This window comes from Oreochromis aureus, linkage group 8, assembly GCF_013358895.1.
Source record: "Oreochromis aureus strain Israel breed Guangdong linkage group 8, ZZ_aureus, whole genome shotgun sequence".
In the NCBI taxonomy this organism is placed as follows: domain Eukaryota; kingdom Metazoa; phylum Chordata; class Actinopteri; order Cichliformes; family Cichlidae; genus Oreochromis; species Oreochromis aureus.
In genome coordinates, this window is record NC_052949.1 from 13,103,095 (window position 1) to 13,127,648 (window position 24,554).

Consider the following 24,554-nt stretch of genomic DNA (forward strand, 5'->3'; position numbering starts at 1 on the left):
CAATACTGTTAATAGAGATTTTGTATAAGTGGCTCATTTTCAACATGAAAATCTTCCGGAAGTGTTCGATACGAGTGGTTCTGCCTCGCCTATCAGCAGCACGGGTTGTGTGTGGCAGAGATAACGTATGGCCATTGCGTCACAGCGACGGTGCGATTGGAGGCGGATTCGGGAGTCAAACAGCGTCTTATCTCCTGTATATCAATCACAGTGCACTGTGGCTCCCGCACACACAGGAGTGCCAGAGTTTACTGCTTTGTTTGTTGTAGCAACAAAACTGCTCTGAAGTGGTATTGTGGTGCCCTTGTTTTGTTTTTTTTTAATATTTTTTCATAAAGGTTACTTGCTGTGTTGTCAGGGAAGCAGGAGAACAGAGTCCCCAGACTGTAGGTTCACAAAGCTCCGCAACAGCAAGAATAGAAATCATAGGATTTCTATTGACAGCAGCTCCTCCAGTCAATACTCTTTACAGGGTTTTGTGTTAACACAAACACCACGCGAAGCACCACAGCGCACTCTATGAAACGCGCTCCACTCTGCAAGATAAACTGTTGTCATCAAGGAATTAGAGTAACTATCTGCTTTGTGTGTTTTCCCTGCGAGCAAACAACACAGCAAATCAAAAGAATGTTTACAGGGGCTGCAGAGGAGAAGAAGTGGAAGTGAAGAACAACGCCATGTTTCCTGTCTAGTGATTTGTAAAACTCTTGAATTAATTTTGGCCCGGAAAGCTGGCTCAGCTTACAGGGAGTTTTCCCTATCAACAGTGGAACGGAGATTCCTGCCCCTCAAGTTCTTTCCATTCTTTCCACGCTCTCTTTGTGTGTGTGTGTGTGTGTGTGTGTGTGTGTGTGTGTGTGTGTGTGTGTGTGTGTGTGTGTGTGTGTGTGTGTGTGTGTGTGTGTGTGTGTGTGTGTGTGTTTGCACATGTTCACAAAACTAGCACTAATTTACAAGCATGCCCGTTATTCCCGATTTGGATTTTGCGTTGTCTGAAAATTAGTTGTGCTTGTTGAGTTTTTACTCCTGTTTTCAGCAGTAACATTAATGCAGGAAGTGCTTAGTTAAAGGATTATTCCTAATTAATACAACTTGGGTGTAATTCCACAACTTTGGCCACTGTGTCTGTTGTGATGACTATGGTAACAGTATCTTCAAAAACAATGTTGAGAGGTTTTAAACGAGTAACGTTTCTGCAGCAAGGTCTGAAAAACCTGCTGCATCATGAAACAAGTAAAAAAAAATCCAGATTACTTTATTTAGAGATACAAGAAAACAGGTGTTGCATATAATATTGTATCATAATTAAAAAATATCTGAAGAAAAACATGTCAGCATGACTTTTTTTTTAAGTAGTTCAACTACAAGAGCTGCACCAACCATCACCCAACTGGTATCCATCAGTTCAACAATCAAGAACTGGTGATAAATTTGCTGTGTTGTGTGTTAAGAGCAACATCCCCTGCACCCACCACCTCCTTCTAATTCTAAATATCTCATTAGGGTAAAAGACCTAAATGTAGAAATCAGATGAAATAGACGCCTGGTAGCCTCTAAAAGGTCAGACTCTTGGACGATAACCTTAATATTAAGTTTTAGGAGGTCTGTATATATTAGAATGGACTATAAAATAATGAGTATAACAAGCAACACGATACCTAACATGTCTGAATACTTTAGGCTTGAAACCCAGATTTAATTCTTTCTTTTGCTCCAATTAGTTCTCCACACTCTGGCCTCTGCCCAGTTCAGCTATGATTCCCCTGCTGCTCTGCCAGCAACCCGCCCAGTTCTCCACACGTCCTGTCACACACTCACCCCCACTCTGCCATGGCTCAACAGCCCATCCCCGACCTGCCCAACCCTGCACTGATTATATATATTTATCTATCAATCACATCTAGCTAGATCGGTCTCATTTTATAGCAGCCATCACACAAAATGTGTGTAAACAATACATGTTGCTAGGCAACCAGGCACATCAAACATTGATGGACGTCAAAAGGATTCTCTCTGTGGTTCTAGGTATAAGTGGTTACAATGTTTTGGGTTCTTTCTTTTTATTCCACACACCCCAATATTCACTGTGTGCGTGTTATGAATAAAACCTTTTGGGAAAAGTCGTAAAAAATGAAATGAGAGGGTTTTATTTTAACAGTGTTACATGAGCACTAAAATGCCAAGGGCTCAAAATGACCCTGTTCTAGTGTTAACTAGCAATGTGCTGGTCTGCTGCCTAGCTTGAGCACCGGCGCTAGTTTCTTAGCTTGTGATCTTTACCCACACAGATGTGGAAACTTCCACACTCCTTTTTTTCTTCTTCTATCTTTTTATGGTGCTGAATATCAATCATACATTGCCAGATCTCTGATCAGTACAGTTGCTAGTCATGCATAGTCAGAATCTAGCATGGTGCCTGTTTACAACTCTCTGTGCCACCTCAACTAAACAAACTGGAATGAGGCACCACCTTGTGGCACTATTTAGCAGTTGTGTGAAAATCTCTGAATTCTCAAAATAAATTGACAAAGTTGAGAGATCATTTAGGAAAGCTACTATAGAGGCGAACAGGTATTGGTTTCTGGGAACTTAATGATATGATTGTTAACAGAGCTGGTTGGTTAAAACATGAAAATAGGTTCCAGATTTTGTGAAAGTTGAAGCATCATGTAAAAAGTTTCAAAACAACTTAAACTGCTTAAAGTCAGCTAAAATCAACAGGGTATCAAATACCTGCGAGAGGCAATTCTTCTACTTTTCATTTGCCTGCCTTTCTAGTACTTTTTTTTTTCACTTTGTGTGATCAAGATACAAAATTTTTTGCCTGTGGCACTTCTCTATTCTTTGATGTTTCTTCTTACAACGCTCATGTCCACCGAGGCCAGATAGAAAAACAACTTTTCCAAGTTTAGCTGTCGAACATCAAATCATGAACATCGGTATTGACTCGTGTCCCACCAGGCCAATTTAATCTGTGATTCAGCTCGCACAGTTTAGCCAGCAGAAGGAATCGCGTTATTAAGCGCCCTTAATGAAACCGTCAGGATGGACTCTCCATATCTTTGTGCACTAAAAAAAGCTCTTCTAAATGGAAAACACATTGTCTTCATTATTTGCAAGTGTACAATGAAGGCAGTTGCCATGACTACAGCCATCGGAGGCTGAAGCCTGGTTTGAGGCCAGAGGGGCTACAGGAACAAAGTGGCTCCTAATGGAGAGATTGTACAAATGACTCTCTGAGAGGGTTATATATCGCTGGCATTTTCATGTTGGCCAACACAGTCGCGGCGCAACAAATGATCGGTTTCACATCATATCCTCGTGTCAGTGCTGGTTCTGTTTAATGAAACAAGATAAATCTCGCCAAGTTATTTGCTATTCCCACCGAACAGTCTGCTAAATATTCTTAGAAATGCATCTCTAAATGGCTGTCCTATGTTGTTTTCCAATGTATCGGCTTTTTAAAGAGCCTTGCGGAAACTTCCAGTGTACACCAATCAAAATGCAGATTGTCTACACAGTGGGGTGTCCACCCAGGAGAATTAGAGCTGAATACTAAGCAGGAGAAAGCTCTCAGTTTTGACTGCTGTTTATGCTTTGGAGACAGCAAGAGGGAGGTAAAACGAGAGCGAGAGAAACGGCATCGCTTAATTTCTTTTCTCGTCTTGAATGTAGGTTAAATTACCTTTAAATCTCACACAGAATTGCACATTGCAGGTAAATGAGTCACTTGGCAGCTGATAAGTAGCTGCAAAGACATGCTGGGAATCAGAGACAAGGCGCCTTTTTGCTGGAAGAAAGAGACATTTTGCTAATAATAGAGGAAACGGTCGTATGGGACCTCTGTGCTCTCCGATTCATGTCAGATAATAATTGGTTTACCTGATACGATGCCCTGTGTTTGGTCTTTGATGGGGCGGCGGCGAAACAAATTACTAGGGGGTTGACCTTTTGTAGCGCCGTGCTGACCCCAGGCAGGGAGGCTGCACGACAGGAACACTAACACACCACAGTGCCACATAAACCAGTCTGGATATTACATACAGGGGTGTAGGTTTAGTTAATATACTGTCTCCTACATTTATATTCCATTGTATCACCCTAGCAAATTACGCTGCGAATTGCACACATATGTGTTTTATGAAATGTTAATTGCTTTAATGCATTGGCCTTTTTATTTCGGCTACATGCTCTGCCTTATATGTGAGCACACATATACATCATTTCTGAATAAAATGTAGATAAAAACGTCTATCTAAATGACATTTTTCAGCCTTGAATGGTGAGAACACATTTTACACACAGGCTATGTAAAGCCCTAACAAAATCTACCAATCACAGGGCAGCCTGCATATAGCCCAAGGCTAGTTCAGTGTCCCACAGATGTGACAGATAGTGCTTATGTTGATTAAAATCTTATATTTACAGAGATAAAACAAATTTTGAGTTGTTTAGAAATCGTTTATCCACTAGAGCACCTTACCCTATTAGCTCTGTCGCAGCACATGCAGCAGAGTAGCATCTCTAAGGAAGCTGTTTCGACCAGTAAAAAAAAAAGAGAGAAAAGAAAAGCAATTGCCATCCATAAGTCAAAATTTCAGGCCAGTAATTTGAAATTCTGAGTTGCATATATCTAAATTTTTACTTAAAAGCTAACTAATAAGTTTTTGTGGAAACCCCTACAATTTCACAGGAACTGCAGATATCCTCTGCAATTTTAAGGCTTTTTTAATGGCAATATATAACTTTTAACACTAAATTAAGAACAAATAATTTGGCGCAGTATAAATAGATTTAGTTATATCCTATTTATTGATATATTTAGCAAATGTAATTTACTAAATAAATTATAAAATTCTAAAAAACATAGTATTAGCTTATAAATTAACATTAAATGTAATGTAATAACATATCAACGCAGTTTATCACGTGTAGCTGTCTCGAGTGTTTCGCTGAGTTTTCTTGTGTTTTTAGTTTTGTTCCATTTTTTTTTAGTGGCAGAAACACACTTCCATACATCACAGTTAGGCAGATGGTGGTGAGGATTCAAGCTGCGTGTTTATTTAGATGCTAGGTTAGCTCTAACACACAGTATGTACAGTATATGTATGCATACATGTAAGTGAAACCTGCAGGCATATGGATAACAGCATTTTTATATTGACTTTGGCCCCAGAAAGCCAGTGTCAGTTGGGATCTAATAAAATTTGCCAAAAGAGCACTTTCTGCTGCCTGTAAAGCTTATTGTGTGAGCCAATTGTTAAAAAAAGGGAGGAAAAAAGATGAGTGAATTAGCATTTTTGTCAACTCAGCCACTCGTCAATGGGATTATAACTGCAGGATAGTAAGTGATTTTACTGAGTAAATTGGACTGGAACTATAAAAGTTAAGGGCCGACTAAGAAAAAGGATCTGTCTGAATCTAAATTACGCCTGTGGTTATCGACTGCTAGGTGCCATTCAAAGGAACTTTGAATAGATGCAACGGCAGATTTGTGATTGTCGACATAAAAAAAAAAGCAATTGAGTTGCACTTTCAAGTTCCTTTTTCTTTAAGTCTCTCTTTTGTAAATGCATGAGGGTTCTGCACAGTGGCGGCAGCTCGCTGTGTCGTGTTTGTGCAAGGTTTATTTTACCCTTGCGAACAGGTTGTTCACACGTTTGAAAGGAGCTCTGTTTGTGCTGTGGCTGGCCTTAAAGCTTGTTTCATGTCTTTGTTTATCTGAGAAGAGAAGAGTTCTCAACTCTCAAGACTTGTTTGTCCTTCCTGGGCTCAGACACTCAGCAGTCGTAGATCTAGTAGGACTGTTTTCTCTCGGTGTTCTCTACGGAGTTTTCATTAATGTGATGAAAGAGATCCGGGGCTTTCGAGGGCCCGGCGTGACGTCCGGAATATCCATTTTTCCGTAGATCAAGACTAGATATACTCCCAATTTAAATTCAAATCTTGGGGAATTGTCTGTGGTCTGCAAGGCACGTAGCACTGTCTCAAAAAGGCGCCGCTCGATATTATAACGCAATTTGTATGTTAAAAAGGAGGCCCCTGTTGTTTAGATATGTTTGGAAGTGTGAGTGTGTTTGTGTATGTGTGTATGCGTGCGTGAATATCGACATGTCACTGACAGGGACGGCTTCTCCGGCCATTGTGTCAGGGAGGGGAGGCTGCTTGCTTTCAATCCATTATTGACTAATCTCATTAGCCGAGGATCCTAATGCTGAATGAGCGGCAGAAACGGACTCATTGAGATGCGACAATCACGTGCGCACACACAAACACATTCGGCTGCAAACTCACACGCACACATATTGAAGCACACTGCCACAGAGAAAAGGAGTGACTTGTAATTATAGACAGCAGTTTGGAAAGAAGTTTTTATTGCCCGTAATTAGTCATTTTAATTAAGTGACTGCCTATCTGGGATTTCTACTGGAGCAGCTAATTATATGTTCAGCACTTTTTACTTGTGCCCGGACGTATGTGCGTGTGCTCTCTGTCGCCTTTGTCCCGTGGCTGCCTGTACTGTTTGGTCCGCCACTCGTGGATCGCACTCACCTGTGCGCCTGAAAAAAAACATCTGCTTTCCATGTGAGCTCGCACCGCCAACATCGTAAACTTTGCCGTCATGGAAAAAGGAGATGCAAAGTGTGGGTGCGATTTGCACAGTGTTAATAGGCGGCCATCACGCAGGAGCTGCAGGGCCGCGTAGCTTCATGTCTCCGTGTTTGTTGCTGGCCAGGTGACTGGGCCACACACCTCTGCAGTATCAGCCAGCGGAGAGAGAGCAGACCACTGCAGAGGGAGATTCATGACCCAGCCAGCCTGTAATTGCTGATGGTTCAGCAGTTTTCAGGGGCTGAAACAGGAGGATACAGAATTTCTCAGCTTTTTCCACTTCTTGCAGCACTCATTTCCTCAGCCTTTCTGATCCAGTGCTTCTCTCTTTCTCCCTCCTCAATGTGCTGCCGCCTCTCAGACCTTCCCTCTCTGTCTTTTTGTGCATGTTTGTCTTTAGCTATGTGCGTGTCTCTGTGTGTTTCCCGCACACTTCTGGAAATGCTACTGCAGGCAGCTTTGTTTATGTTCACCTGTCAAGCTACCTCAACTTCTCTGATGGATGATGTGGAGCTTGTTGTTTGCCAACAGCTAGAGACGAGTTGTTGCTAAATTATACCCCCGAACAACATGCCTGTCTACAAAACTAAGGTGAACTGCTGCTGGGAAATTGATTAATTGATTGGACTTTCAACCAAAACTGTATTCATTGTTGCCAAAATTCCCAAATGTGATGTTTTGCTCTCAGTTCATAATAAATTCATTTTAAATGATCAGCAGTTGCACCTGTATGTTTAAATGTGATATGAATATATTATGATATTGCCCCATCTTTATAAAGTGATATCTGCATTTGAATATGCAGACGAATGTTGGCAAACTCTTCTGTTACCAGAAGCCTTTCATTTGTAGTCCTTTTGTGATACAAGTTCAGTTGATCAGTTTGTTTGAACAGTCTTTGGCTGCATGGAGGTAAGCGGTCTGTGTAGAGAGCAAAACGAGGGATTCCTCTTGCCAAAATGCACTCTCAGAATCACTGCCTCTCATTTAGCTTTTTATTAGCTTTTTTCAAATGTATCTGGATTCATAAACAATGACCGGAACAGGAACTCTTAGCCTGGATATCCGCTGGCTACACTGGAAGCGCCGAGAAATTGGCTGTTGTCCCCAGAGGCGAAGTCAGCAGAGCTTATGGGTTTCCAATCCGACCACTGGCCCTATTTATAAAGAGTCTACATGCAGGCATAAGCTTTAAGTACTTCGGTAGGTCCTCACATTTTAAAGTTTGTTAATTGGTTGCTTTTGCTTTTGTTAGGGGTGTATATGTAGATGATGTTTATGTATATAAAGTGTATATGTCCATATGGAGGAGATTTTAAAAGCTAATTTTATGTTTTATATCCATTTAATGTCTCATAAGACTGTGATTTATTTATGAAACAGGCTCCTTTTGCATTTTTCCCTCATAAAAAAGTAATTTTAAGAATTATGTATGAATAAGTAAACATTGTGTTGTATGAACAAGGGGCCACTTTCACAAGTATAAAAGCTATATATGAAACATAAACATTTTACTTCGGAGGCGGTGGGAAATTCCTAATAAGTTATTTCTTTTTCACATAGGTGTGTTAAAGGATAGACTGTTATCGCTCCATATGACAGCATATTTCCATAAGCTGGAACTCTGCCACCCCTCTCCTACAGTAACATTCAATATTAATTTGATACTATTTTTAGCTAGCAGTAGGATTATATAAAATGAGACCATACTGTTGTGCAAGCATGTGATCTGCATCGCAGAGACTGCTTGCATGCGATACGGTTTGCCTTTGGTGTTTTTATGCTGTAGTGACTCCCTAAAGAGGGCCGTACACAATAGGGAAATAATATACACTGAGTGAAATGATCCAAGGATGCCTGGATAAAGAAAGAAAGATGAATAAATGAATAAATGTCTTCAGTGCTTGATCGAAGACTCCTCTAAGTCTTTTTCTCCCTGGAGAATCTCCTTTTTCTTCCCTGACACATTGGCATTCTTCACAGCTGCACGTGAAATGAGAGGCTTCCCGATTCATTTACACAAAGGCAATCAAAACATAACAGCCCACAATATCTGATAAATTAGTGCAGCGCAAGCAGTGTGGTGTGGGCTCCAGAAGAGGCCGAGGAGGGGAGGCAGAGGTCTGCATGTTGCATGGGATTCATCACATGCTCGCGTGTGTCCCCCCACGGTTCCATAAGGAAGATTTGTGACACAGATTTACTGCAGCCTGTGCTGTCTAACCTCTAAATCAGCCCCCTCCTACACATCAGACCCGTACTCCCTTTTTACATGCAGAGACACTCGGACTCACACACACTCTGCGTGGTCACGGAGGGGGCGGGCAGGACGTGAAAGCGAAAGGAAGAGAGGTCGAACTGCCCTAGTCAGAAAGCCTCCTCTCTGCAGATCAAGCATCCGCCTGTCTGGTAATGTGTTGTCATTGACCAATTAGGAAATCCAGATCAAACGGGCGCAGGGAATGGCCTCTCACTGGCCCTCTCTAAGCACTCTGCTCTTTTTAATTGAGCACATTTGTGGAATGAGAGGCTTCTCCCCGGAGGGACCGATGGCTGTAGATACTAGCAAGCTGTTAACATGGGATCAGTCCGCCCAGCAAGGTTATCAAACAATCTGCAAATATTAAAAAAGAATATATTTCTATGAGCCATGCCAGCTAGATCACTCCAATTCAGGTCTGTGGACTGGAGGAGAAAATGTTTGGGGGGTTTTTGCTGGAAAAATGGAACAAAAAAGATGAAGTAACACCTCAGATGGTTTTTAGTGTTCAAAAAAACAAAACAGAAGATGGTTGTCAAGGGAATCGTTGCTTTATTGATTTGTAAAATGAAGGTTGTGGCATTCCTTCTTTCAGATGTTGACTATATTTTTTATTTAACTATGAAACTTTCTCTAAAAATTAAACATCTAAAATAACTGGTCACAGGGTCACATTTTCTGCTTTCCTACTTATATTTTTTTATTCAAGTTTTGGACTTTTGATGAAATAAATCAGGAATTTTAAGACATATTCTCAAGCTTTAGGAACTTGTAATTGGCACCTTAAGTGCTGAAAAGGAAAAGCAGATATTCCTGCTGATGAAATTTCCAAATGGAGATGTTAGCGAGGTCATTATAAGGTCTGGCAGTTTGATGGTATGTCTTCACAGACTCCTTTGGTGAAACAGAGAAAGCTCATGTTGCCGCTGTCCATCAGTGTCTAGGCAGGTTGAGCTCATGCACTATTTAAAATCCCTCACTCTCTGTTTCTTTCTGTTTCTCTCCTCCCATTCACTCAAAGTCACAAAAGGCCAAAGGTCACCGGCACAATGGAGACAAGGAGGTTCTCCATCCCCCTGCCCTCACCAACAACTCCTTCAAACACACACACACAAGCTAACAAACACCCACAACTGCCTCTAACTTATCACAGCTACTCTCACGCAGTGTATGCTTGTAAAGCAGCGAACACACAAACACGCACACCCCTCGTGTTCTGCTCTCAGCCTTCTTTGAATTCCTTCCCATGTATCTTGCAGCTCGCCTGTCACTCCTCCCCCCAGCGCTATCAGTCTCTCTCTCCCAGACCTCATAATGGCTCCTCTTGGGTAGCGGCTGCGTCTGCGGCTCCCGCTATTTCAAAGTTTTAGCTGGCCGGATTAAGCATGGTATGTGGAAAATGAACAGCCACTCACAGGAGGGACACATGAGCTGAATGCATAATAAACCAGGAGACCGGCAGGAAAAAAAACTGAGAAAGGAAGGCGGGGGGGGCTCAGAAGTTGTCTGAGGCAGTGTCGGCACCTTCGTGGCAACAATATCACTCACAGAAATGGAAATAAAATGCCTCTTTGAATTTCCTCTATGCTCGCAATCAAAGGCAATTTTTAAGACAAAGTGTTCCGAGGGGCTGAGGGTGGTAGTGATGGCTCTCTTTTGTGAGACTGTGAATTTACCTCATATCTCAACAATGGCTGCAGGTTTACACTTTGGCTCACTGGTTTCATCATCACCATCATCATCATCGTCACATGCCTCCGAAATTCCAGGAGGATTGTGAAGGCGAAAGGAGCTTGGCAGCGAGCAGTGGGGCTGATGGAGCACCACAGGCACGGGGAGACAGAGCGGGGCTAGCTGCCTAGCCGTTTCACCTCGCGCTGCTCTGCATTTGGTGGGGGCTCGCACAGTCATGTGGCTCATCTGTGCTGCCTCTAGCGCCACGGGGGAATTGACCCCCCCACAGCTCTCACCTCCCCCCTTGTCTGCTATTAGCGTAAGGGTGGAAGGAAATTAAAAGAGTAGCTCTTTGGAAGAGGCGGTGCAAAGCAAACAAGCAAAGGAGAAGGAGAAACAATGATGCTACTCGTGTTTGCAGGTTCTCCTCTTGTTTTTGCCAGCTCCATGAGGGAGGTGGGCTAGTGGATGGATGGTGGCTTGGCAATGAAGAGAGACTGGCTCCCGTTTGCCTTTGTCCTTTCTCTCTCGTTTTTTTTTTAATCGTAGTCAGAGATCAGCCTCTGAGACTTGGTGAAATGTTACACTTGGTTAGAGAGGAGATATTGCTAAGGCCCCTCTATGATCCCAACCCTCTGTTTTCTTCTTCTGCTTCTGCTGGTGGCAATGAAGGGTGGGTGGGGGGTGTCTCTGCCACCCCGGCCTCCTGCCTCCAATACCATGCTCCCTTTGCTTTTCTAATCATGCTGCAGATGTGCCTGATGGCTGAACAATCTCTGTGTACTGAACGTGGGGCTCCCGCAGGAATCCAGGAGGCTTGCTTATGTGAGCTGTCATGAAAAAAAAAAAAGTGAGAGGGCAAAAAGGGAGGGAGAGAGTGAATGTGGATCTGCGTGAAAGACGGAGCGAGGGAGTGGAGTGAGTTAGAGGGAGAATGGGAGATGGAGAAAGACAGAGGGAAAGAGGGAGAGATCAGTGAACAGCGACCAACACAGCAGGGCTCCTTTGGATTGAGTGTGTGTGCGCGCGCACGCACGAGAGCAAGTGGCACAACTGTGAGCCCGCCCTCGCTCACGGTTGCCTCTGGAGCTGCAGACCAAACCACATTAAATAAAAGAAATCCATTCCCAAGCCTGTTAAGGAGCCATGTGGGGAGGTGTGAGCGTGTGTGTGCACTCGAGTGGCTGCGCGTCCATATGTGTGTGTGCAGCAGAGACATGGGGGAAGGGAGGAGGAGGTGCTGGATAAGGGCTGAGGGGAGGGGAGGTAGAGCAGGGAGGTGGGACAGGCAGGAGGCAGCTCATATTATCCTCCGTGCCAGCTCTGGATGGAGCCTGCCGGGGATTATGGCACATTCTGTAAGGCAACAATGGAAGAGGCACTGTTACGTACACATTTCCATCCTCTCTGCTTTTTCCTCTGTCGAACAAACACAGCTTTGTCCTCGCTGCCTGCCTGGCCACTTACCAGGCAGACACCTGGAGTCCTAGAGGTGCCCTCTCTAAACCAAACGCCCATCCCTCAGTGCAAAAAAACCAAAACGGTCTTCTCTACAATGTTGAGATAATTAAAGGAGAGCTTTCACGCCGGCCTCAGCCAACAGTCGGAAGAAAACAAGACATATCTCAGAATCAAAGCTCATTAAAATCATGAGGGTGAAGAGATGCTTCCTCCCCCTCCTCCTCCTCCTCTTCCTTCTCTCCTCCTACTCCCTCATCTTTATCACCCTTAAGCAAGTGCTGCAAACAGCAGACCCCTAGTCAATGATGGTGCAGATTAGTCCTTTATTGCCTAATTCACCTACAACAGATGACTCACTGAGACGTGATCACCTTGAGTCTTGACATGTCCCCATAAGGTATGAGAATGATGCTGATTTCTTCACTGAGGCCACCTTGTTCAGATTTAATAGTGTCAGCAGTGCTTAGCTTAGTAGCTTTCGATTAGCGAGGTGTGTGTGCGTGCATGTGTTTTGGTGTGTGTTGAGGAGAGGGGGGTGTTTCACACTGCTCTGCGGAGGTGTAACACCCTGCCTGTAGTGTTGTTGTAAAGCACATTACGAGTGACTGAGGGTGTTGTTATGGTATCATGATGCCGGCCCAGCACTCAAGGGAAGGTGAGAAGATCTGCGTGCTTGTGTGTGTGCGGTCGGGATGGTAGCCAGCGTGGTTTGCTGTCTTTCTACACCTGTAGCCGCACTCACTCTCTCACCTTTTCATGTCGACGAATACTTTTGAGCGCCTCGGGAGATACGCTTCAGAAAAATGTCTCCATTCAAATGTGGTACATGAGTCAGGAGGGCACGGAGGAAACGCTCTCAGGCAATTGTATAGATTTTAAGCAAACTTCCAGATGAGCTAAAATTATTACCCCGCCTGTGTGTTATCAGCATCCATCATAGTTTAGTGACTGATGTCCCAGTTCAGCTTTGATTCACTGCTCTTGCATTATATGTGCTGTTTTCTCTGTGAAGTAAAACGCTCTAATCCATATCATAGGTATGCACACTTTATTACCTTCAAATAATCTTTTCTGAATTGATGGCCTGTCGACTTGTCTGACATCTTATTTCTTGCCCTATCGCACTTTGTGGTTGCATTGTCACTGCGCTTCCAGATCTCAGCAATTACTTTGGAGAGCACAATATTATCACAGGCAATGGCCAAAACTACGGAAATAAGAAATGTAATAAACTGGAAATATCCTTTAACAAGACTGCTCGCTCCCAGAGTGGCCTGACTGTTTTGGTTCACAAGCCATTTATATGAATAAATTAAATCTGTTTACCACTTCCCTGCGCCTCAACAGCTCAGTTGAGAGACTGTGTAAAGCGGAGCGGGTTCGTGATCCATTTGTTCTGCTGTGATGGCGGGATAAAGCTAATCATTGTCTACTTTTCTCCCTCTCTGACTGTTTTTATCCTGCAGAGCGGAGACGCGCAGCTCATCTACGTTACATTAACAAGCTAGAAACTCTCTTTGAAGGTTTTTGGGTGTCTGAAATAATGTTTAAATTCCAAACTGTGCGATTGTGACAGTTCAAAAAGCAATTCCCTCTTACTTACTGCAGATAATGTTGCACTTTAGTGTCTTCATTCAACATTGTTTAGCGTCACCCTCTTCCAGCCCTTCCCGTGGCACAGTTTTGTCATCAAATTAAATCCGCAGCCCTTTTCAAGGTACACTTACGTAACACGATCACGTAATGAGACAAACATGGACCCCGTCTGACAGGAGACGGTCCTTCTCTCCGCGGGGTGCCGTGCGAAAACAAAGCTTTAAAGTAGTGTTACGGGGGGGAAGAAAAACATTGTTTTACCCTAGAGGTGGGCTGATAGCACTGTGAAAAGCCCATCTGAAGAGGTAGGCCTCATCTGTCACTGGGCAATGGAGGAGGCAGCCATGCAGAAGCCCCCTGATTATAAAGAGATAATTTCATCCAATCCTCCGGTGGTGCTCCATCGCCTTGCCGCCATACTCCACTGCCTTTCATATTTGTTCCCAGCCTGCATCTCCTCACCCGTTTCGTTTTATTACAGCTCCCACTCAATACATATATTTTAGCTCCCCCTTGAATAGGAGAGGGAAGCGGGTCTCCCTGCTCTCGTCCCACTCTCCGACACCCCCCACCCCCACGAGTCTTTTGTTGTGCAGGAATCCACAGCTCTCAACTTGTTGTGTAACGCCTGCTGTGCAATTTGCAGTAAATTAAGCTCAAGTAAGGCACATATCTGCAGCGATTTCCCCTCACACGCTCAGAAGCGTCAGGCAGGATTGTCAGAGTTACTATCTGAATCAAGGCAAATAACGTCACGTAAAGGTAGCAGCACAGAGAAAATAATAAGCGATAGCATTTGTAAGATAGACGAGAGCTTGTAAATAGAGGCGGGCTCATAATTGCCACTGTTGTCATATCTCCATAGCATCATGGGTTTAATCTGTAAATTGGCTCTTGTTAGTCATCAAAGATATAACAAAGGACTAGTGTTTAATTAGAACAAGTGAATATCTGGAAATTAAATTACACCTCAACACTGCCATGCCATTAAAAAACAAAATCATTATCTTAGGAAGAAAATGCATGTAAATGTGCGCACACGCAGGCTTTACAACGAGTCCTGCACCGTGTGTTTAACCGGTTAAAAAACGGAGGAGGTGAATGGCAGCCCAACCTTTCTTTCCCCTCATTTTAACTCACTGTTGGAGGTAAGAGAGATGACAGAGAGAGAGTACGAGTGAGAGAGCGAGAGCAAGGGGAAGGGCAGGAGGGAAGAGAAAGAGAGAGAGTCGGAGGGAGCAGGTCGACTCGCTCATCAATAACCACAAGGTCAGACAGGCAGTGCCGGGCTGAGTGGGCCCTGTTAGGAAGCAGCAGCTGAGGATTTGTAGAGCTTGTAAAGGCTTAAAGCAACACTGCTACGCCTTCTTTGTGCCACTAGCCAGGCCTTTGAAGGGCCAGGGAGACACCTGCTGGTGGCTGAGGGGCACAGTGGTCCGGGGACACCCTTGCCAAGGATCAGCTCACTATCAGCTGGCAGAAGGAGGTGACTGGGGGGGGAGTATTATAGCAGCAAACACCTGAGGGATGTATAAAACAAGGAAGCTGTTGTTTGACAGGAGTATCCGTGACCACATGTTATAAAATGTGAATGTTATTTGATTAAGCTGTAGATATCTGAAAGTCACTTAAACCCATGCCCAATCGTTTTTTATGCTAAATTCCCCAAATGATTATCAAAACTCAGCCACCCCCACTTCAAATGTTTCAACTGAGGAGTCTATTTGTTAAGTCTGTGAGACATGAGAAATGTCAACATACAAAACACTTTCCATCTGCAAAGAGGAGTGGAAAAAATACTCGGACATCTTCCCCCCCCCCCCCTTTATGAGCTTTCTAATTTATGGAGAGGAATGCACTAGTGTGCCCTTCTCTCCTCTCAAGTACAGGCATGAGCAGCTCCAATAGGTAGCATAAAAGCTCTTTAGCTGTCTAGTGGAGTAGATTACTGGCCCTGCCGTTAAATCCAGCTAGAGACCCCTAAGTGAGCATTATCAGTATGGTGCAGCATGCTGCCTCCTCTCTCTCCCGCTCTCTTTTTTTTTTTTCCTCCCCTCGCTCCCTCATCTCTCAGGTACTTTGTACAGCGAAATTTCTCACTGTGTGATGGTAATGGAGAAGGATGGCGTGGAGAGGGAGGGGTCTGAAAGAGCGTTTGAGTGAGAGATGATGCACCGCAGGACGAGATGCCCCTGCAGTAGCGAGAAGGAAAGATTGAGACAGGATGAGATAAAGGGGGAGTGAGGCGGGGGAGAAGATGGAGGTTACACTTTTCACCACCCATAAACGCGCTTATTAATTCACTAAACCTTCCACTTCGAGCTGCAGGTCACTACGAGTTATGGCCGACAGCCTTGTGTAATATTTATTTGACACTGAATGCAACATTAAATCAAACCCCCTAGAGGCGAAATTGATAACCTTTAATGTAGCCGGTGATACTTTTTAACTTGTGATAATAGTATGTAGCATGTCAGCTCACAGCCCCATTGTTTGCCTTCTATAAAAAATTATTCTCTCAGATAAAAAAAAAGGTTTTCTATAAGCTGCTACTCCAAAATCAATAGTGCGCTGTAAGGGGTTTTGTTAGAGGAACTTTTATGTAGCTGGAGCGAGAAGGGAGGAGGAGAAAGGGGAGTAAAATGTAGAGCAAGTCTGGGCCCAGGGTACAGATAATTGTTAACCAAAGATTACATAATGGCTAAGTAATGTAAACAGAGAACCACATGCCAAGTTAATGTTCTCACAGGCCAGGATGGAAGGGTTTCGTGCAGTTTTCTGAGGTAACGCTGACAGACTGAGGTGCTACGACTGAGTATGTGTGTGTGTGTGTCCCTCTACCTCTGTTCATTTTCACCCCAAGGTGCTTTAAACACAGTCAGACATCCTGTCTACGTCCAGTGTGTCATTTCCAAAGGTGTATGGCACCGTTCGGGGCAACCGCCAGGGCTTGTTAAGGGTGTCACAGGAGCTGAGAGGAATGTCATCCTTTGGGCTCTCTGAGGTGCTTGTCACCTGCCAAATCAATATCTCCCTGCTCAGCTCACAGCACCCAGCACACACACACACACAAACACACTATAACAGCAATATCCTGGTGGTGATGGAATTGGCAGCTTCCCTTGGAAGAGGTGAGCCTTAACATTTGTCTGTGTTTCTGTTACAGAACTCTCCAGTTTAATGGCTGGCAGGTAGAGGCCAAAGAGGGACAATCAACATGAACTCGATTCCGTCGATGGACAGACACATACAGCAGACCAATGACCGTCTGCAGTGTATCAAACAGGTGAGAAGGTGTTGGCTCTCAGTCTTTTTTTTTTATTACTGCTGTAAAAGGCAGTAGACATTAATATTACATTTCAATTAAAAAACTAAATAAATAAACTGTGATGATGACAACGACAGCGATTAGCATCATCGCAAACTTTTTCCACAAATAATTAAGCGATAGAAAATAATATTTGCAAGTATACTGTACATACTGTAGCCTGTAACTTCATGTGCACATATGTGTGCTTGTGCTATATTTGTTAATGGTTAGTAAATCATCCAGTCGTTTTGTAAATGACTCACTTCTCATTACCAGGGCCTCGATTACAACCATTTAGTCCAGCGGTTGTAAAACTCTTAATTGTCCTGCTAATGAAAATCTCACCCCGCGCTCACACACACAATTTTTACTGACTGCTAACATTAAAAAAGGATCCAAGTTGAATGTGAGCAAAATAAAGATCAACACAACAGCATCAGCAAACTCTTATTTGTTTAAATCACAGCGGTGCCATGCCCCTGCAGTTTGAGAGCCTCTGATTCAGTCAGAGTCACTGGTGTGTCAGAGACATACACATCTGTGCAATAGTGTGACCTATTCCTTGATTTTGTGAGAGGGCCCCTTTTTTCTGTCTTTTTAAAATGTGGGTTAATATAGGGAAGGGGTGCACATGAATCCAACGTTTTTACTCCGTAGACCCAAAAAACTGCTCGTGAATATGAAAGTCTATGGTGGGTGAAACGGCACACAAGCAGCAGCCTCCAGGTTCACATTCATGTGATTTACAGCACAGCCCTGTCTGTTTATATGCTTTTAAAAACAAGTATTATACACATCTGTGAAAACTTTATAAATACACTGCACGGTATATTATAAACATTAGCTGCGGTTTTACAGATGAATTACATAAATGGTTTACAAAAGAATTATTAGCCAATAAGTAAACCTCCTGATTATCATGTTGTGGTCTGTTAACAGTAAAGTAGCTCTTAGTTTTAATTTGCCATTTATTAACACTGATTATGAAGTTTTATAGTTCATTTAAAGCCTTCAGGCTAAAGCGTGTTCAGTAAGTTAGTAATGTATTGGGCTGTTGTTTAGATTTCTGATATGTGACTTTTTGCTGCTAAAAAACAAGCAGGGAAAAAAACCCTCACCAGCGCTGTTCACCTTTCCAAGTACACACATGTAGTGAGTCACATCCACGGTGGGACTGCCTCTCTATCTTCCTGTTTGGCCACAGTTAAGTGACTAATCTGTTCAGCTCCTATTATCGGGACTCTGGTGTGACTCAGGTTACCGACTGGGGTCAAAGAGCAGAGGCTCCCCTCCCTCCCCCCCTTCATCGCCCTGCTTTCTCCCTCCACCGCTGCTGACTCCCAGCGTGTCCTTTTGTTCTCCTCTCAGCACCATTTACTGCAGGACGAATCTTTGGCAGAATTAGGCAGGCATACTTGTGTAACCCCAGGCTACAGGGATCTTCCTTTGATCTCTTCTCTTAACTGATGGTCCGTTTTGTTTCTGGGCTCTGTGCTGCCGAGGTCCACCTCCTTGAAAAGTACATCAGAAAGCCTTCGGGGGACAATGTATGGGGGCTTGCACTTCAATGCAAATGTGGACGTGGTAAACTGCTTTATCCCAGCTATCCGAAAATAAGGCAAGGTGAGGCGGATAGAGAGACAGGGCAAGCATTTGGGGAGTAAACAGAGCGAAGCTTCTCTATGTGTAGAAACAAGCCTTTTGTTCTTAAGTAATAAGGTACAGAGAAAAGGAGAGGTAAACACTCTCTGTCTTCAGTCTGGTTACCTTCTTCACAGCAGGCTATTAAATAATTCAATTTCCCCTCCTTTACTTCTAAGAGGAGAGAAAATTGATTCTATTAAAGCGCTGTATTACTAATAGCTGGTGAATTGGTCTGTAAAGGAAGTTGACAGAACTTGAAAGGGAACTTGTGTTTGTCTGAGAGTAGTTTACACAATCCCAAATGCTGTGGGGTTAAATGTATTGACCCCTCAAGTCAAAAATTTAAACAAATACATCCCAATGTTAGCACCCAGGAAAGCAGCACATGGGTAAACATGCCAATTAGAGAGATCCATGGCGTACAAGGAGGCCTTCAGTCCAACTAATAAATGGTTAAGCGCTGGGTCATTTCAAACCAACCAGTAAGAGCCAGCACCCTGCTAATAGAGGCAGCTTTGTGCCGCAGACAATCAGGGTTTGGAAGGCCCGCATAATAAATACCATTTATGTCCTGCCAATTAGACTAGCAGCGAGCCCATTCAGCCAACCGTCTATTCTCCTCCCCGCACACAAAGATGATCATCAGGGGAGATCAGAACAATTAACTCACTATCTTCTCCCCCTGCTCCCTATTGTCCAATATCCAAGCTATTAAAATAATTAAGGAAATATTGTAAACCAATCCAGCTGTTTGCTTTAATTGAAAGTGTGCACATGCTGAAATTTGGCATCTCGAAGGCAGTACCGACTTGGAGCAGGAATATAAATGAAGCCTCCTCCATTGTGTTGTTGTTTTCTGGGAGATGTGACATGTCTCTCTGAATACTCCCAGCCAGTGCAGCGGACAGGGGAACAAATTGATTTTGTTGCTCAAATGATAAATTACTGCTGAGCGCGATGATAAAGTGGAGGAAATTGGAATCCGTCAACCTGATTGAATCACGGGTTGAAAGTTAAATCAGAAAATCATTACTGTGGTAATTTTTAAATTACTGTCTTGTTGTAAAATTGCAATAATCTGATTTTTAAACAAACTTGACCAAACGCTTGTTTTTTTGTTTCTTTCGTTCTTTTTTTGCCACATTGCGCCAAATCTGACTTTAAAATGAGTGACTTTGTTTTGGTTTCAGGTTATGCAGTTAATGGGAAAGACAAGGGACTAATTAATAGGTTGGCAGACAGAAATTTGCTCAGCAAGACTGAATATTTGTTTTGGTTATTATTTATTAAGGAGAATTTTAGCTTCCAGATGTGAGAATTTGCCTGTTTCGGGTCTTGTGGTTACAAAGACAAAGACAAAATACTTGAGATGTTGGTACAATATAACCCTAGAATATAAATATATATATCTGTATTTATTCGAAAGTGATACAGAAAAACAAATGTTCACTTGTTTAACCTCCAAACAGACAAGTATGCTTAAAAAGTGATTTATAAAAACAGTTATCTGATTTTTCCCCCAACACGTTTTTTCTCAGAGCTTGTTTGTTTTCCTCCTGCATCTCCGAACTGCACCATTGCGAGCACTTTGGGGAAGATGGCTTGCCTGATAATGTTGGTATCTATTTCAGAGACAGTATTTTCCTCTCACGGTGGGGAAGCCAGTTTGCTGTCAGACTCTCCTCTCGCTGATACATACAGGGGTTCGCCAGAAACTATGAACCATCCTCTCGCCGCAGGAACACTTCCTCACATTCTTAGCGGCGATATTTCAATACAAACTGGAGGACTGTCCTCTTTGCACCGCTCCTACACTGCTTGTGCAGCTGTTTCTGTCTGCCGCTGTGTTCTTTCCAGTGTTAATTGTCTCCATTAACGTGTTTTCAGTGCTCTGGGGGTGTCAATGAATGTAGAGCAACAACAGCAGCAAAGTAAAAACTGTGATTCTGAACGGAAAGAGTCTTTGCCCGATCACTTCTGATACATAAATTAAGTTATATCCAGATCCAGTTGTGTCTGAAGAAAAAAGCTATGTTCTCAGGACTCTGCAAGTGCCATCTCTCTTTGTTTCCCTTGAACTGAACCGAGCATTAATAAGAGTGTACGTGTTGGAGGATCATTCTTACCCAGGGGACAGGGATAGGAGAGTGTGAGAGGGTCTCTTGGCCACTAGTTTAGGTTTGATTGGTGGGTTTTGGCCAGAGAAAGGGGAACATCTGTGGCGTGGTAGTGCCAAGCTCTCCGTGTGACAGCCACACTGGTGGGACCAATTGTTCTGAGTGCAAAGAACAGTAATCACTTCAAGCCCAAGTGGTGGTGTGTATTTTTTTTTCTTCCCTCTACATATTCTCCCTCCCTCCCCCCTTTCCTCCCTCTTTCCATCCTCGGTGCACTGATTGCGTGTGTTGTCTAGCTTCCAGACTCATCTAAATTTAGCATCTGGGGATGTGTGTGTTTCTCCAGGAGACTTTTTATCCACCAGTAGAATTTGAATGCTCTGCTACCCCACCACATCTCCTTTTAGTCTCCCCCAACAAAGACATATCACAAGAGTGGGGAACGGTCTTGGACAGAGTATGAAATAAACAAGACTGGTTTCATCCACTGCTTGTCAAACACCAGCTTTGTAAATTGATATGAAAGCAGCCTTATCAAATCCTAACCTCTGCTGCCCCCTAAAGAGCAAACAAGAAAAAAGCACTGCACAGCAGTGACTGTACCCCTGTCACTTCCTCTTCTTCTTCTCTCTCTGACAGTGAAATCAAAGCACGCCGACGTATTAGGAAGGCAGCCATTCACTTTAAGCTGACAAACCGCTCTATTTACCTTTGATGCCATGGAGTGGGAGTCCATTTGTTCCTGTTTTGTACAAGTGCACTACAAAGGCTTGTGTGCATAATCTTTCCAAAGGCAACAGATTACAGCAGAGTGGTGGTTGTGGTGCATCTGCTCTGCTATGTATAAAGTGATTTGTATTGAGGTTCGAAAGCTTGTGGAGGAGAAATGACCAACAGTAAGGCTGATACGGAGACCCAGAGAGCTCCTTTTTCAGTTTTCTGTGCTGCTCTACAGCAATACAGACAATGCAGGTTAGTGCTGGCTGCAGGAGGGGAATGAATGCCATAAAAGGGTGTCTGTAGGTCAAGGAGTTTGTTGTCAGATAAAGTCAGAGAACAGCCCAGGGTTGGCTACTCAAATAAGGGCTTCCTAGTGTATTCATGCAACCATACAAGGAAGATTTATTGCAAGGTGCTACAGAAACTTGAGATAGTAGCTGAGTGGAACTGGGACATACTATCAGCCTAGAGCGGTAATATTATAACCTATTTAAAATAATTAATCCAAAGCATCATAAGCAAAATTTCAGAAAATTTGGTCATAAAAATACTGTTCTCATTTGCTCAACTCCGAGACCTCATAATTAAAAGTTATATATAATAAAATAATAATAAAAAGCTGGTTAGATTTTTTTCAGAGCATGTGGGAAAACATGTAACTGCACACATTTTAGATGAGCTAATGCTTTTAATGAATTTTAATAAGATAATATATTTTATTAATGACTAAATAAACATAGAGGACAGCACAAATTAATTACAATTTTTTATTGTCATGCTTTTATTTCAAGCATAACATCTTATTTGTTTTATTGTTTTATTTAATGCCTATTACTTACAGCAGTTACCTGTTATTTGTCCCATTTTTGTGAAGTATTTGAATATTACTGGAATCACATTGTTTTCCATCTTTCTCCTCTTCTGCATAGCACCTACAAAATCCAGCAAATTTCCAAACAGCAGCCACAGAGCTGCTGGACTGGTGTGGTGACCCCAGAGCCTTCCAGCGCCCCTTCGAGCAAAGCCTGATGGGATGCCTAACGGTAAGTCACCAGTCGTGAGCACCTTCCATAATCTCATGTTCAGAGTTTCAAGGATGAGTTACTAGCCGATTGAACAACTGCTGCACTCTTTCCATAACCTCCTCAGGGATGCAAGAATACTCATGTTTAGCCTGGTGATCATCCGTGAGGTCACTGAAAATGTAAAATGTGTTTAACCTTGTAGAAACTACTCCCATTTAGCCACCTTTCTGTTGCTTTAGTTCCAGCCTTTGATATAAAATCCACCCAATAAAACACAAAGTCAAAAACATTCTCAAACCACAAAGCAATCAGTTCTCAATCTGTCTTCTGTGTCTTTACCAAATGCCTATGGGTTTTTGATTGATTGAATAATTACCATCCTATGACATCTGAAATTAAGGCTTCTGGAGAAAACATTTAGCCCAAAGTGGTCAGGGTTTGTACATTTTCAACTAAATTTAATCAGACACAGAGAGCATGGTGTCTGCAATGTTGTGCCCGTATGTCAAGGGCTAAGTTCTTAATCCTGACTGAATATCATTTATACTAGTGAGTTTAATGTTCACTTAATAAAATGCTCCACTAGGAATAATAACTTGATATTGAATTGAAAGTTAGCAATGAATTTTTTGAACAGCTACATAAGTGTTTACTCCTATGACCCTTAGCCAGTTAGCAAATGTAGCTCTATATGATAATGGTAAACTGACATAGTAGGCTAATTTCTCTTGAAAAATTGTCCATTTAGCTATATGTGGTGTTTATTTGTTTTTGTTTTATTTTGCATTACATATAGAATTTGAAAGATAAACTTAACACACTGCTTACACAGCCTGTGTACTTTGTAATTTGCGTCACTCACCTATGCTAGCTTAGATGCGTAAGGAACAACTAGCGGAGCTAACGCTATATATATGAACCATATGAGGCCAATGCGTAGGCAGATTTGTGCTTTGTGAAATTTCACTTGAAAGTTTTTGTTTCTATGACATTTTTCCACCATCAAAGCAGTATAACTATATCTGCCCATGCCACTTTTTAACCAACTTTCACCAGTGACTATTACAAAAACCTTTAATGCATGACTTCAAATTTAGCTAATCAAGTACCAAGAGAAAGAACAGCCAAAAGAACAGTGAATAGACAGTGGGTGTGTCAATCACCTGTCACAGTGGGCCTGACTGTGCTTTAACATGCTGCCTCCAGCATTACATAACAGACACTCCTGTTAGGTGTAATTTGTATCCCCATCAAGCGAGCTCGGCTGCAGCAGGTGAAGAAGCCCGAGAGGTTTGTGCTTGTGGACCTCAGCGAAACTACTGTGACACGTCCCTCCATTCAAGCGATTGTGTTCCTGCTTTAATGTGCAGCAGCAGGTGCCTTCTCCTCCATTTCGCCAGTTCAATTTGTTTCCCGCCGTGAAAATCTCAAAGCTTTTCCTTTTAGTTTATAGGTTGTGTAAACCTCGGTGTGAACCACACTGGTAGGGAGCACAGAGAATCTGATGTGATTGTGAAATTACCTGGTCTCAGACTTTAATGGTAAACACTTTACAGTTTTTACTGCATGTTTGCACTTAAACACTGGTGAGTGGCAACACTGCAGAAGATTCTCCATGCAGGCGTTAACATTTGTAGAAATTTGCTGCTGTACCAGTGAGAAAACCCCCCCCAGGAAATTACAAACCATATTTGGCCTTAAAAGGACTTTTTTTTTTTAAATAAAAGACTTATTAAGGTAATACAGTATTCAAAACAGGAGATGGGTACCCAAAACTAGTCTTTTAATTAATCTCAATGTAAGAGTTAATAAGGCTTTTTATGTTTAATTATGACTGGAGCTTCTGTTGGATGTTAAATTGCTTTTTCTTGAAAAAAAACCAAATCAATTAAGCTATCATGTTATAACTCTAAATTCATATTTTTAATGACAATATATAACATTCATGTATGACACAGTATTGATTTTTCAAGCTTGTTTCAAGTTGATTAATCTCCAAAATATTTAAGAGGAAAAAAAAACAAGCAAATTTAACAAAAAGATGCATTTTATCGAGCTTGAAACTACAGAAAAATGTACAGCTGAGGAGCAATTCCCTGCTTTCAAGCCTTGCAGAGCCTGCTCAGATGATTGCC

At 42.7% G+C, this 24,554-nt stretch overlaps 1 protein-coding gene across 4 annotated transcripts in view; it reads left to right on the forward strand.

Annotated features, from left to right (window-relative positions):
• The window catches only part of LOC116327521 (zinc finger MIZ domain-containing protein 1-like), a 112,899-nt gene that overhangs the window by 54,111 nt on the left and 34,234 nt on the right, over window positions 1-24,554 (forward strand). For all 4 annotated transcript variants that reach the window (XM_039616462.1, XM_039616461.1, XM_039616460.1 and 1 more), the window contains 2 exons: window positions 16,770-16,889; window positions 22,324-22,437. In XM_039616462.1, coding sequence (XP_039472396.1) covers window positions 16,821-16,889; window positions 22,324-22,437 — 183 coding nt within the window. In that variant the 5' untranslated portion in view covers window positions 16,770-16,820. The remainder of the gene's footprint in view (window positions 1-16,769; window positions 16,890-22,323; window positions 22,438-24,554) is intronic.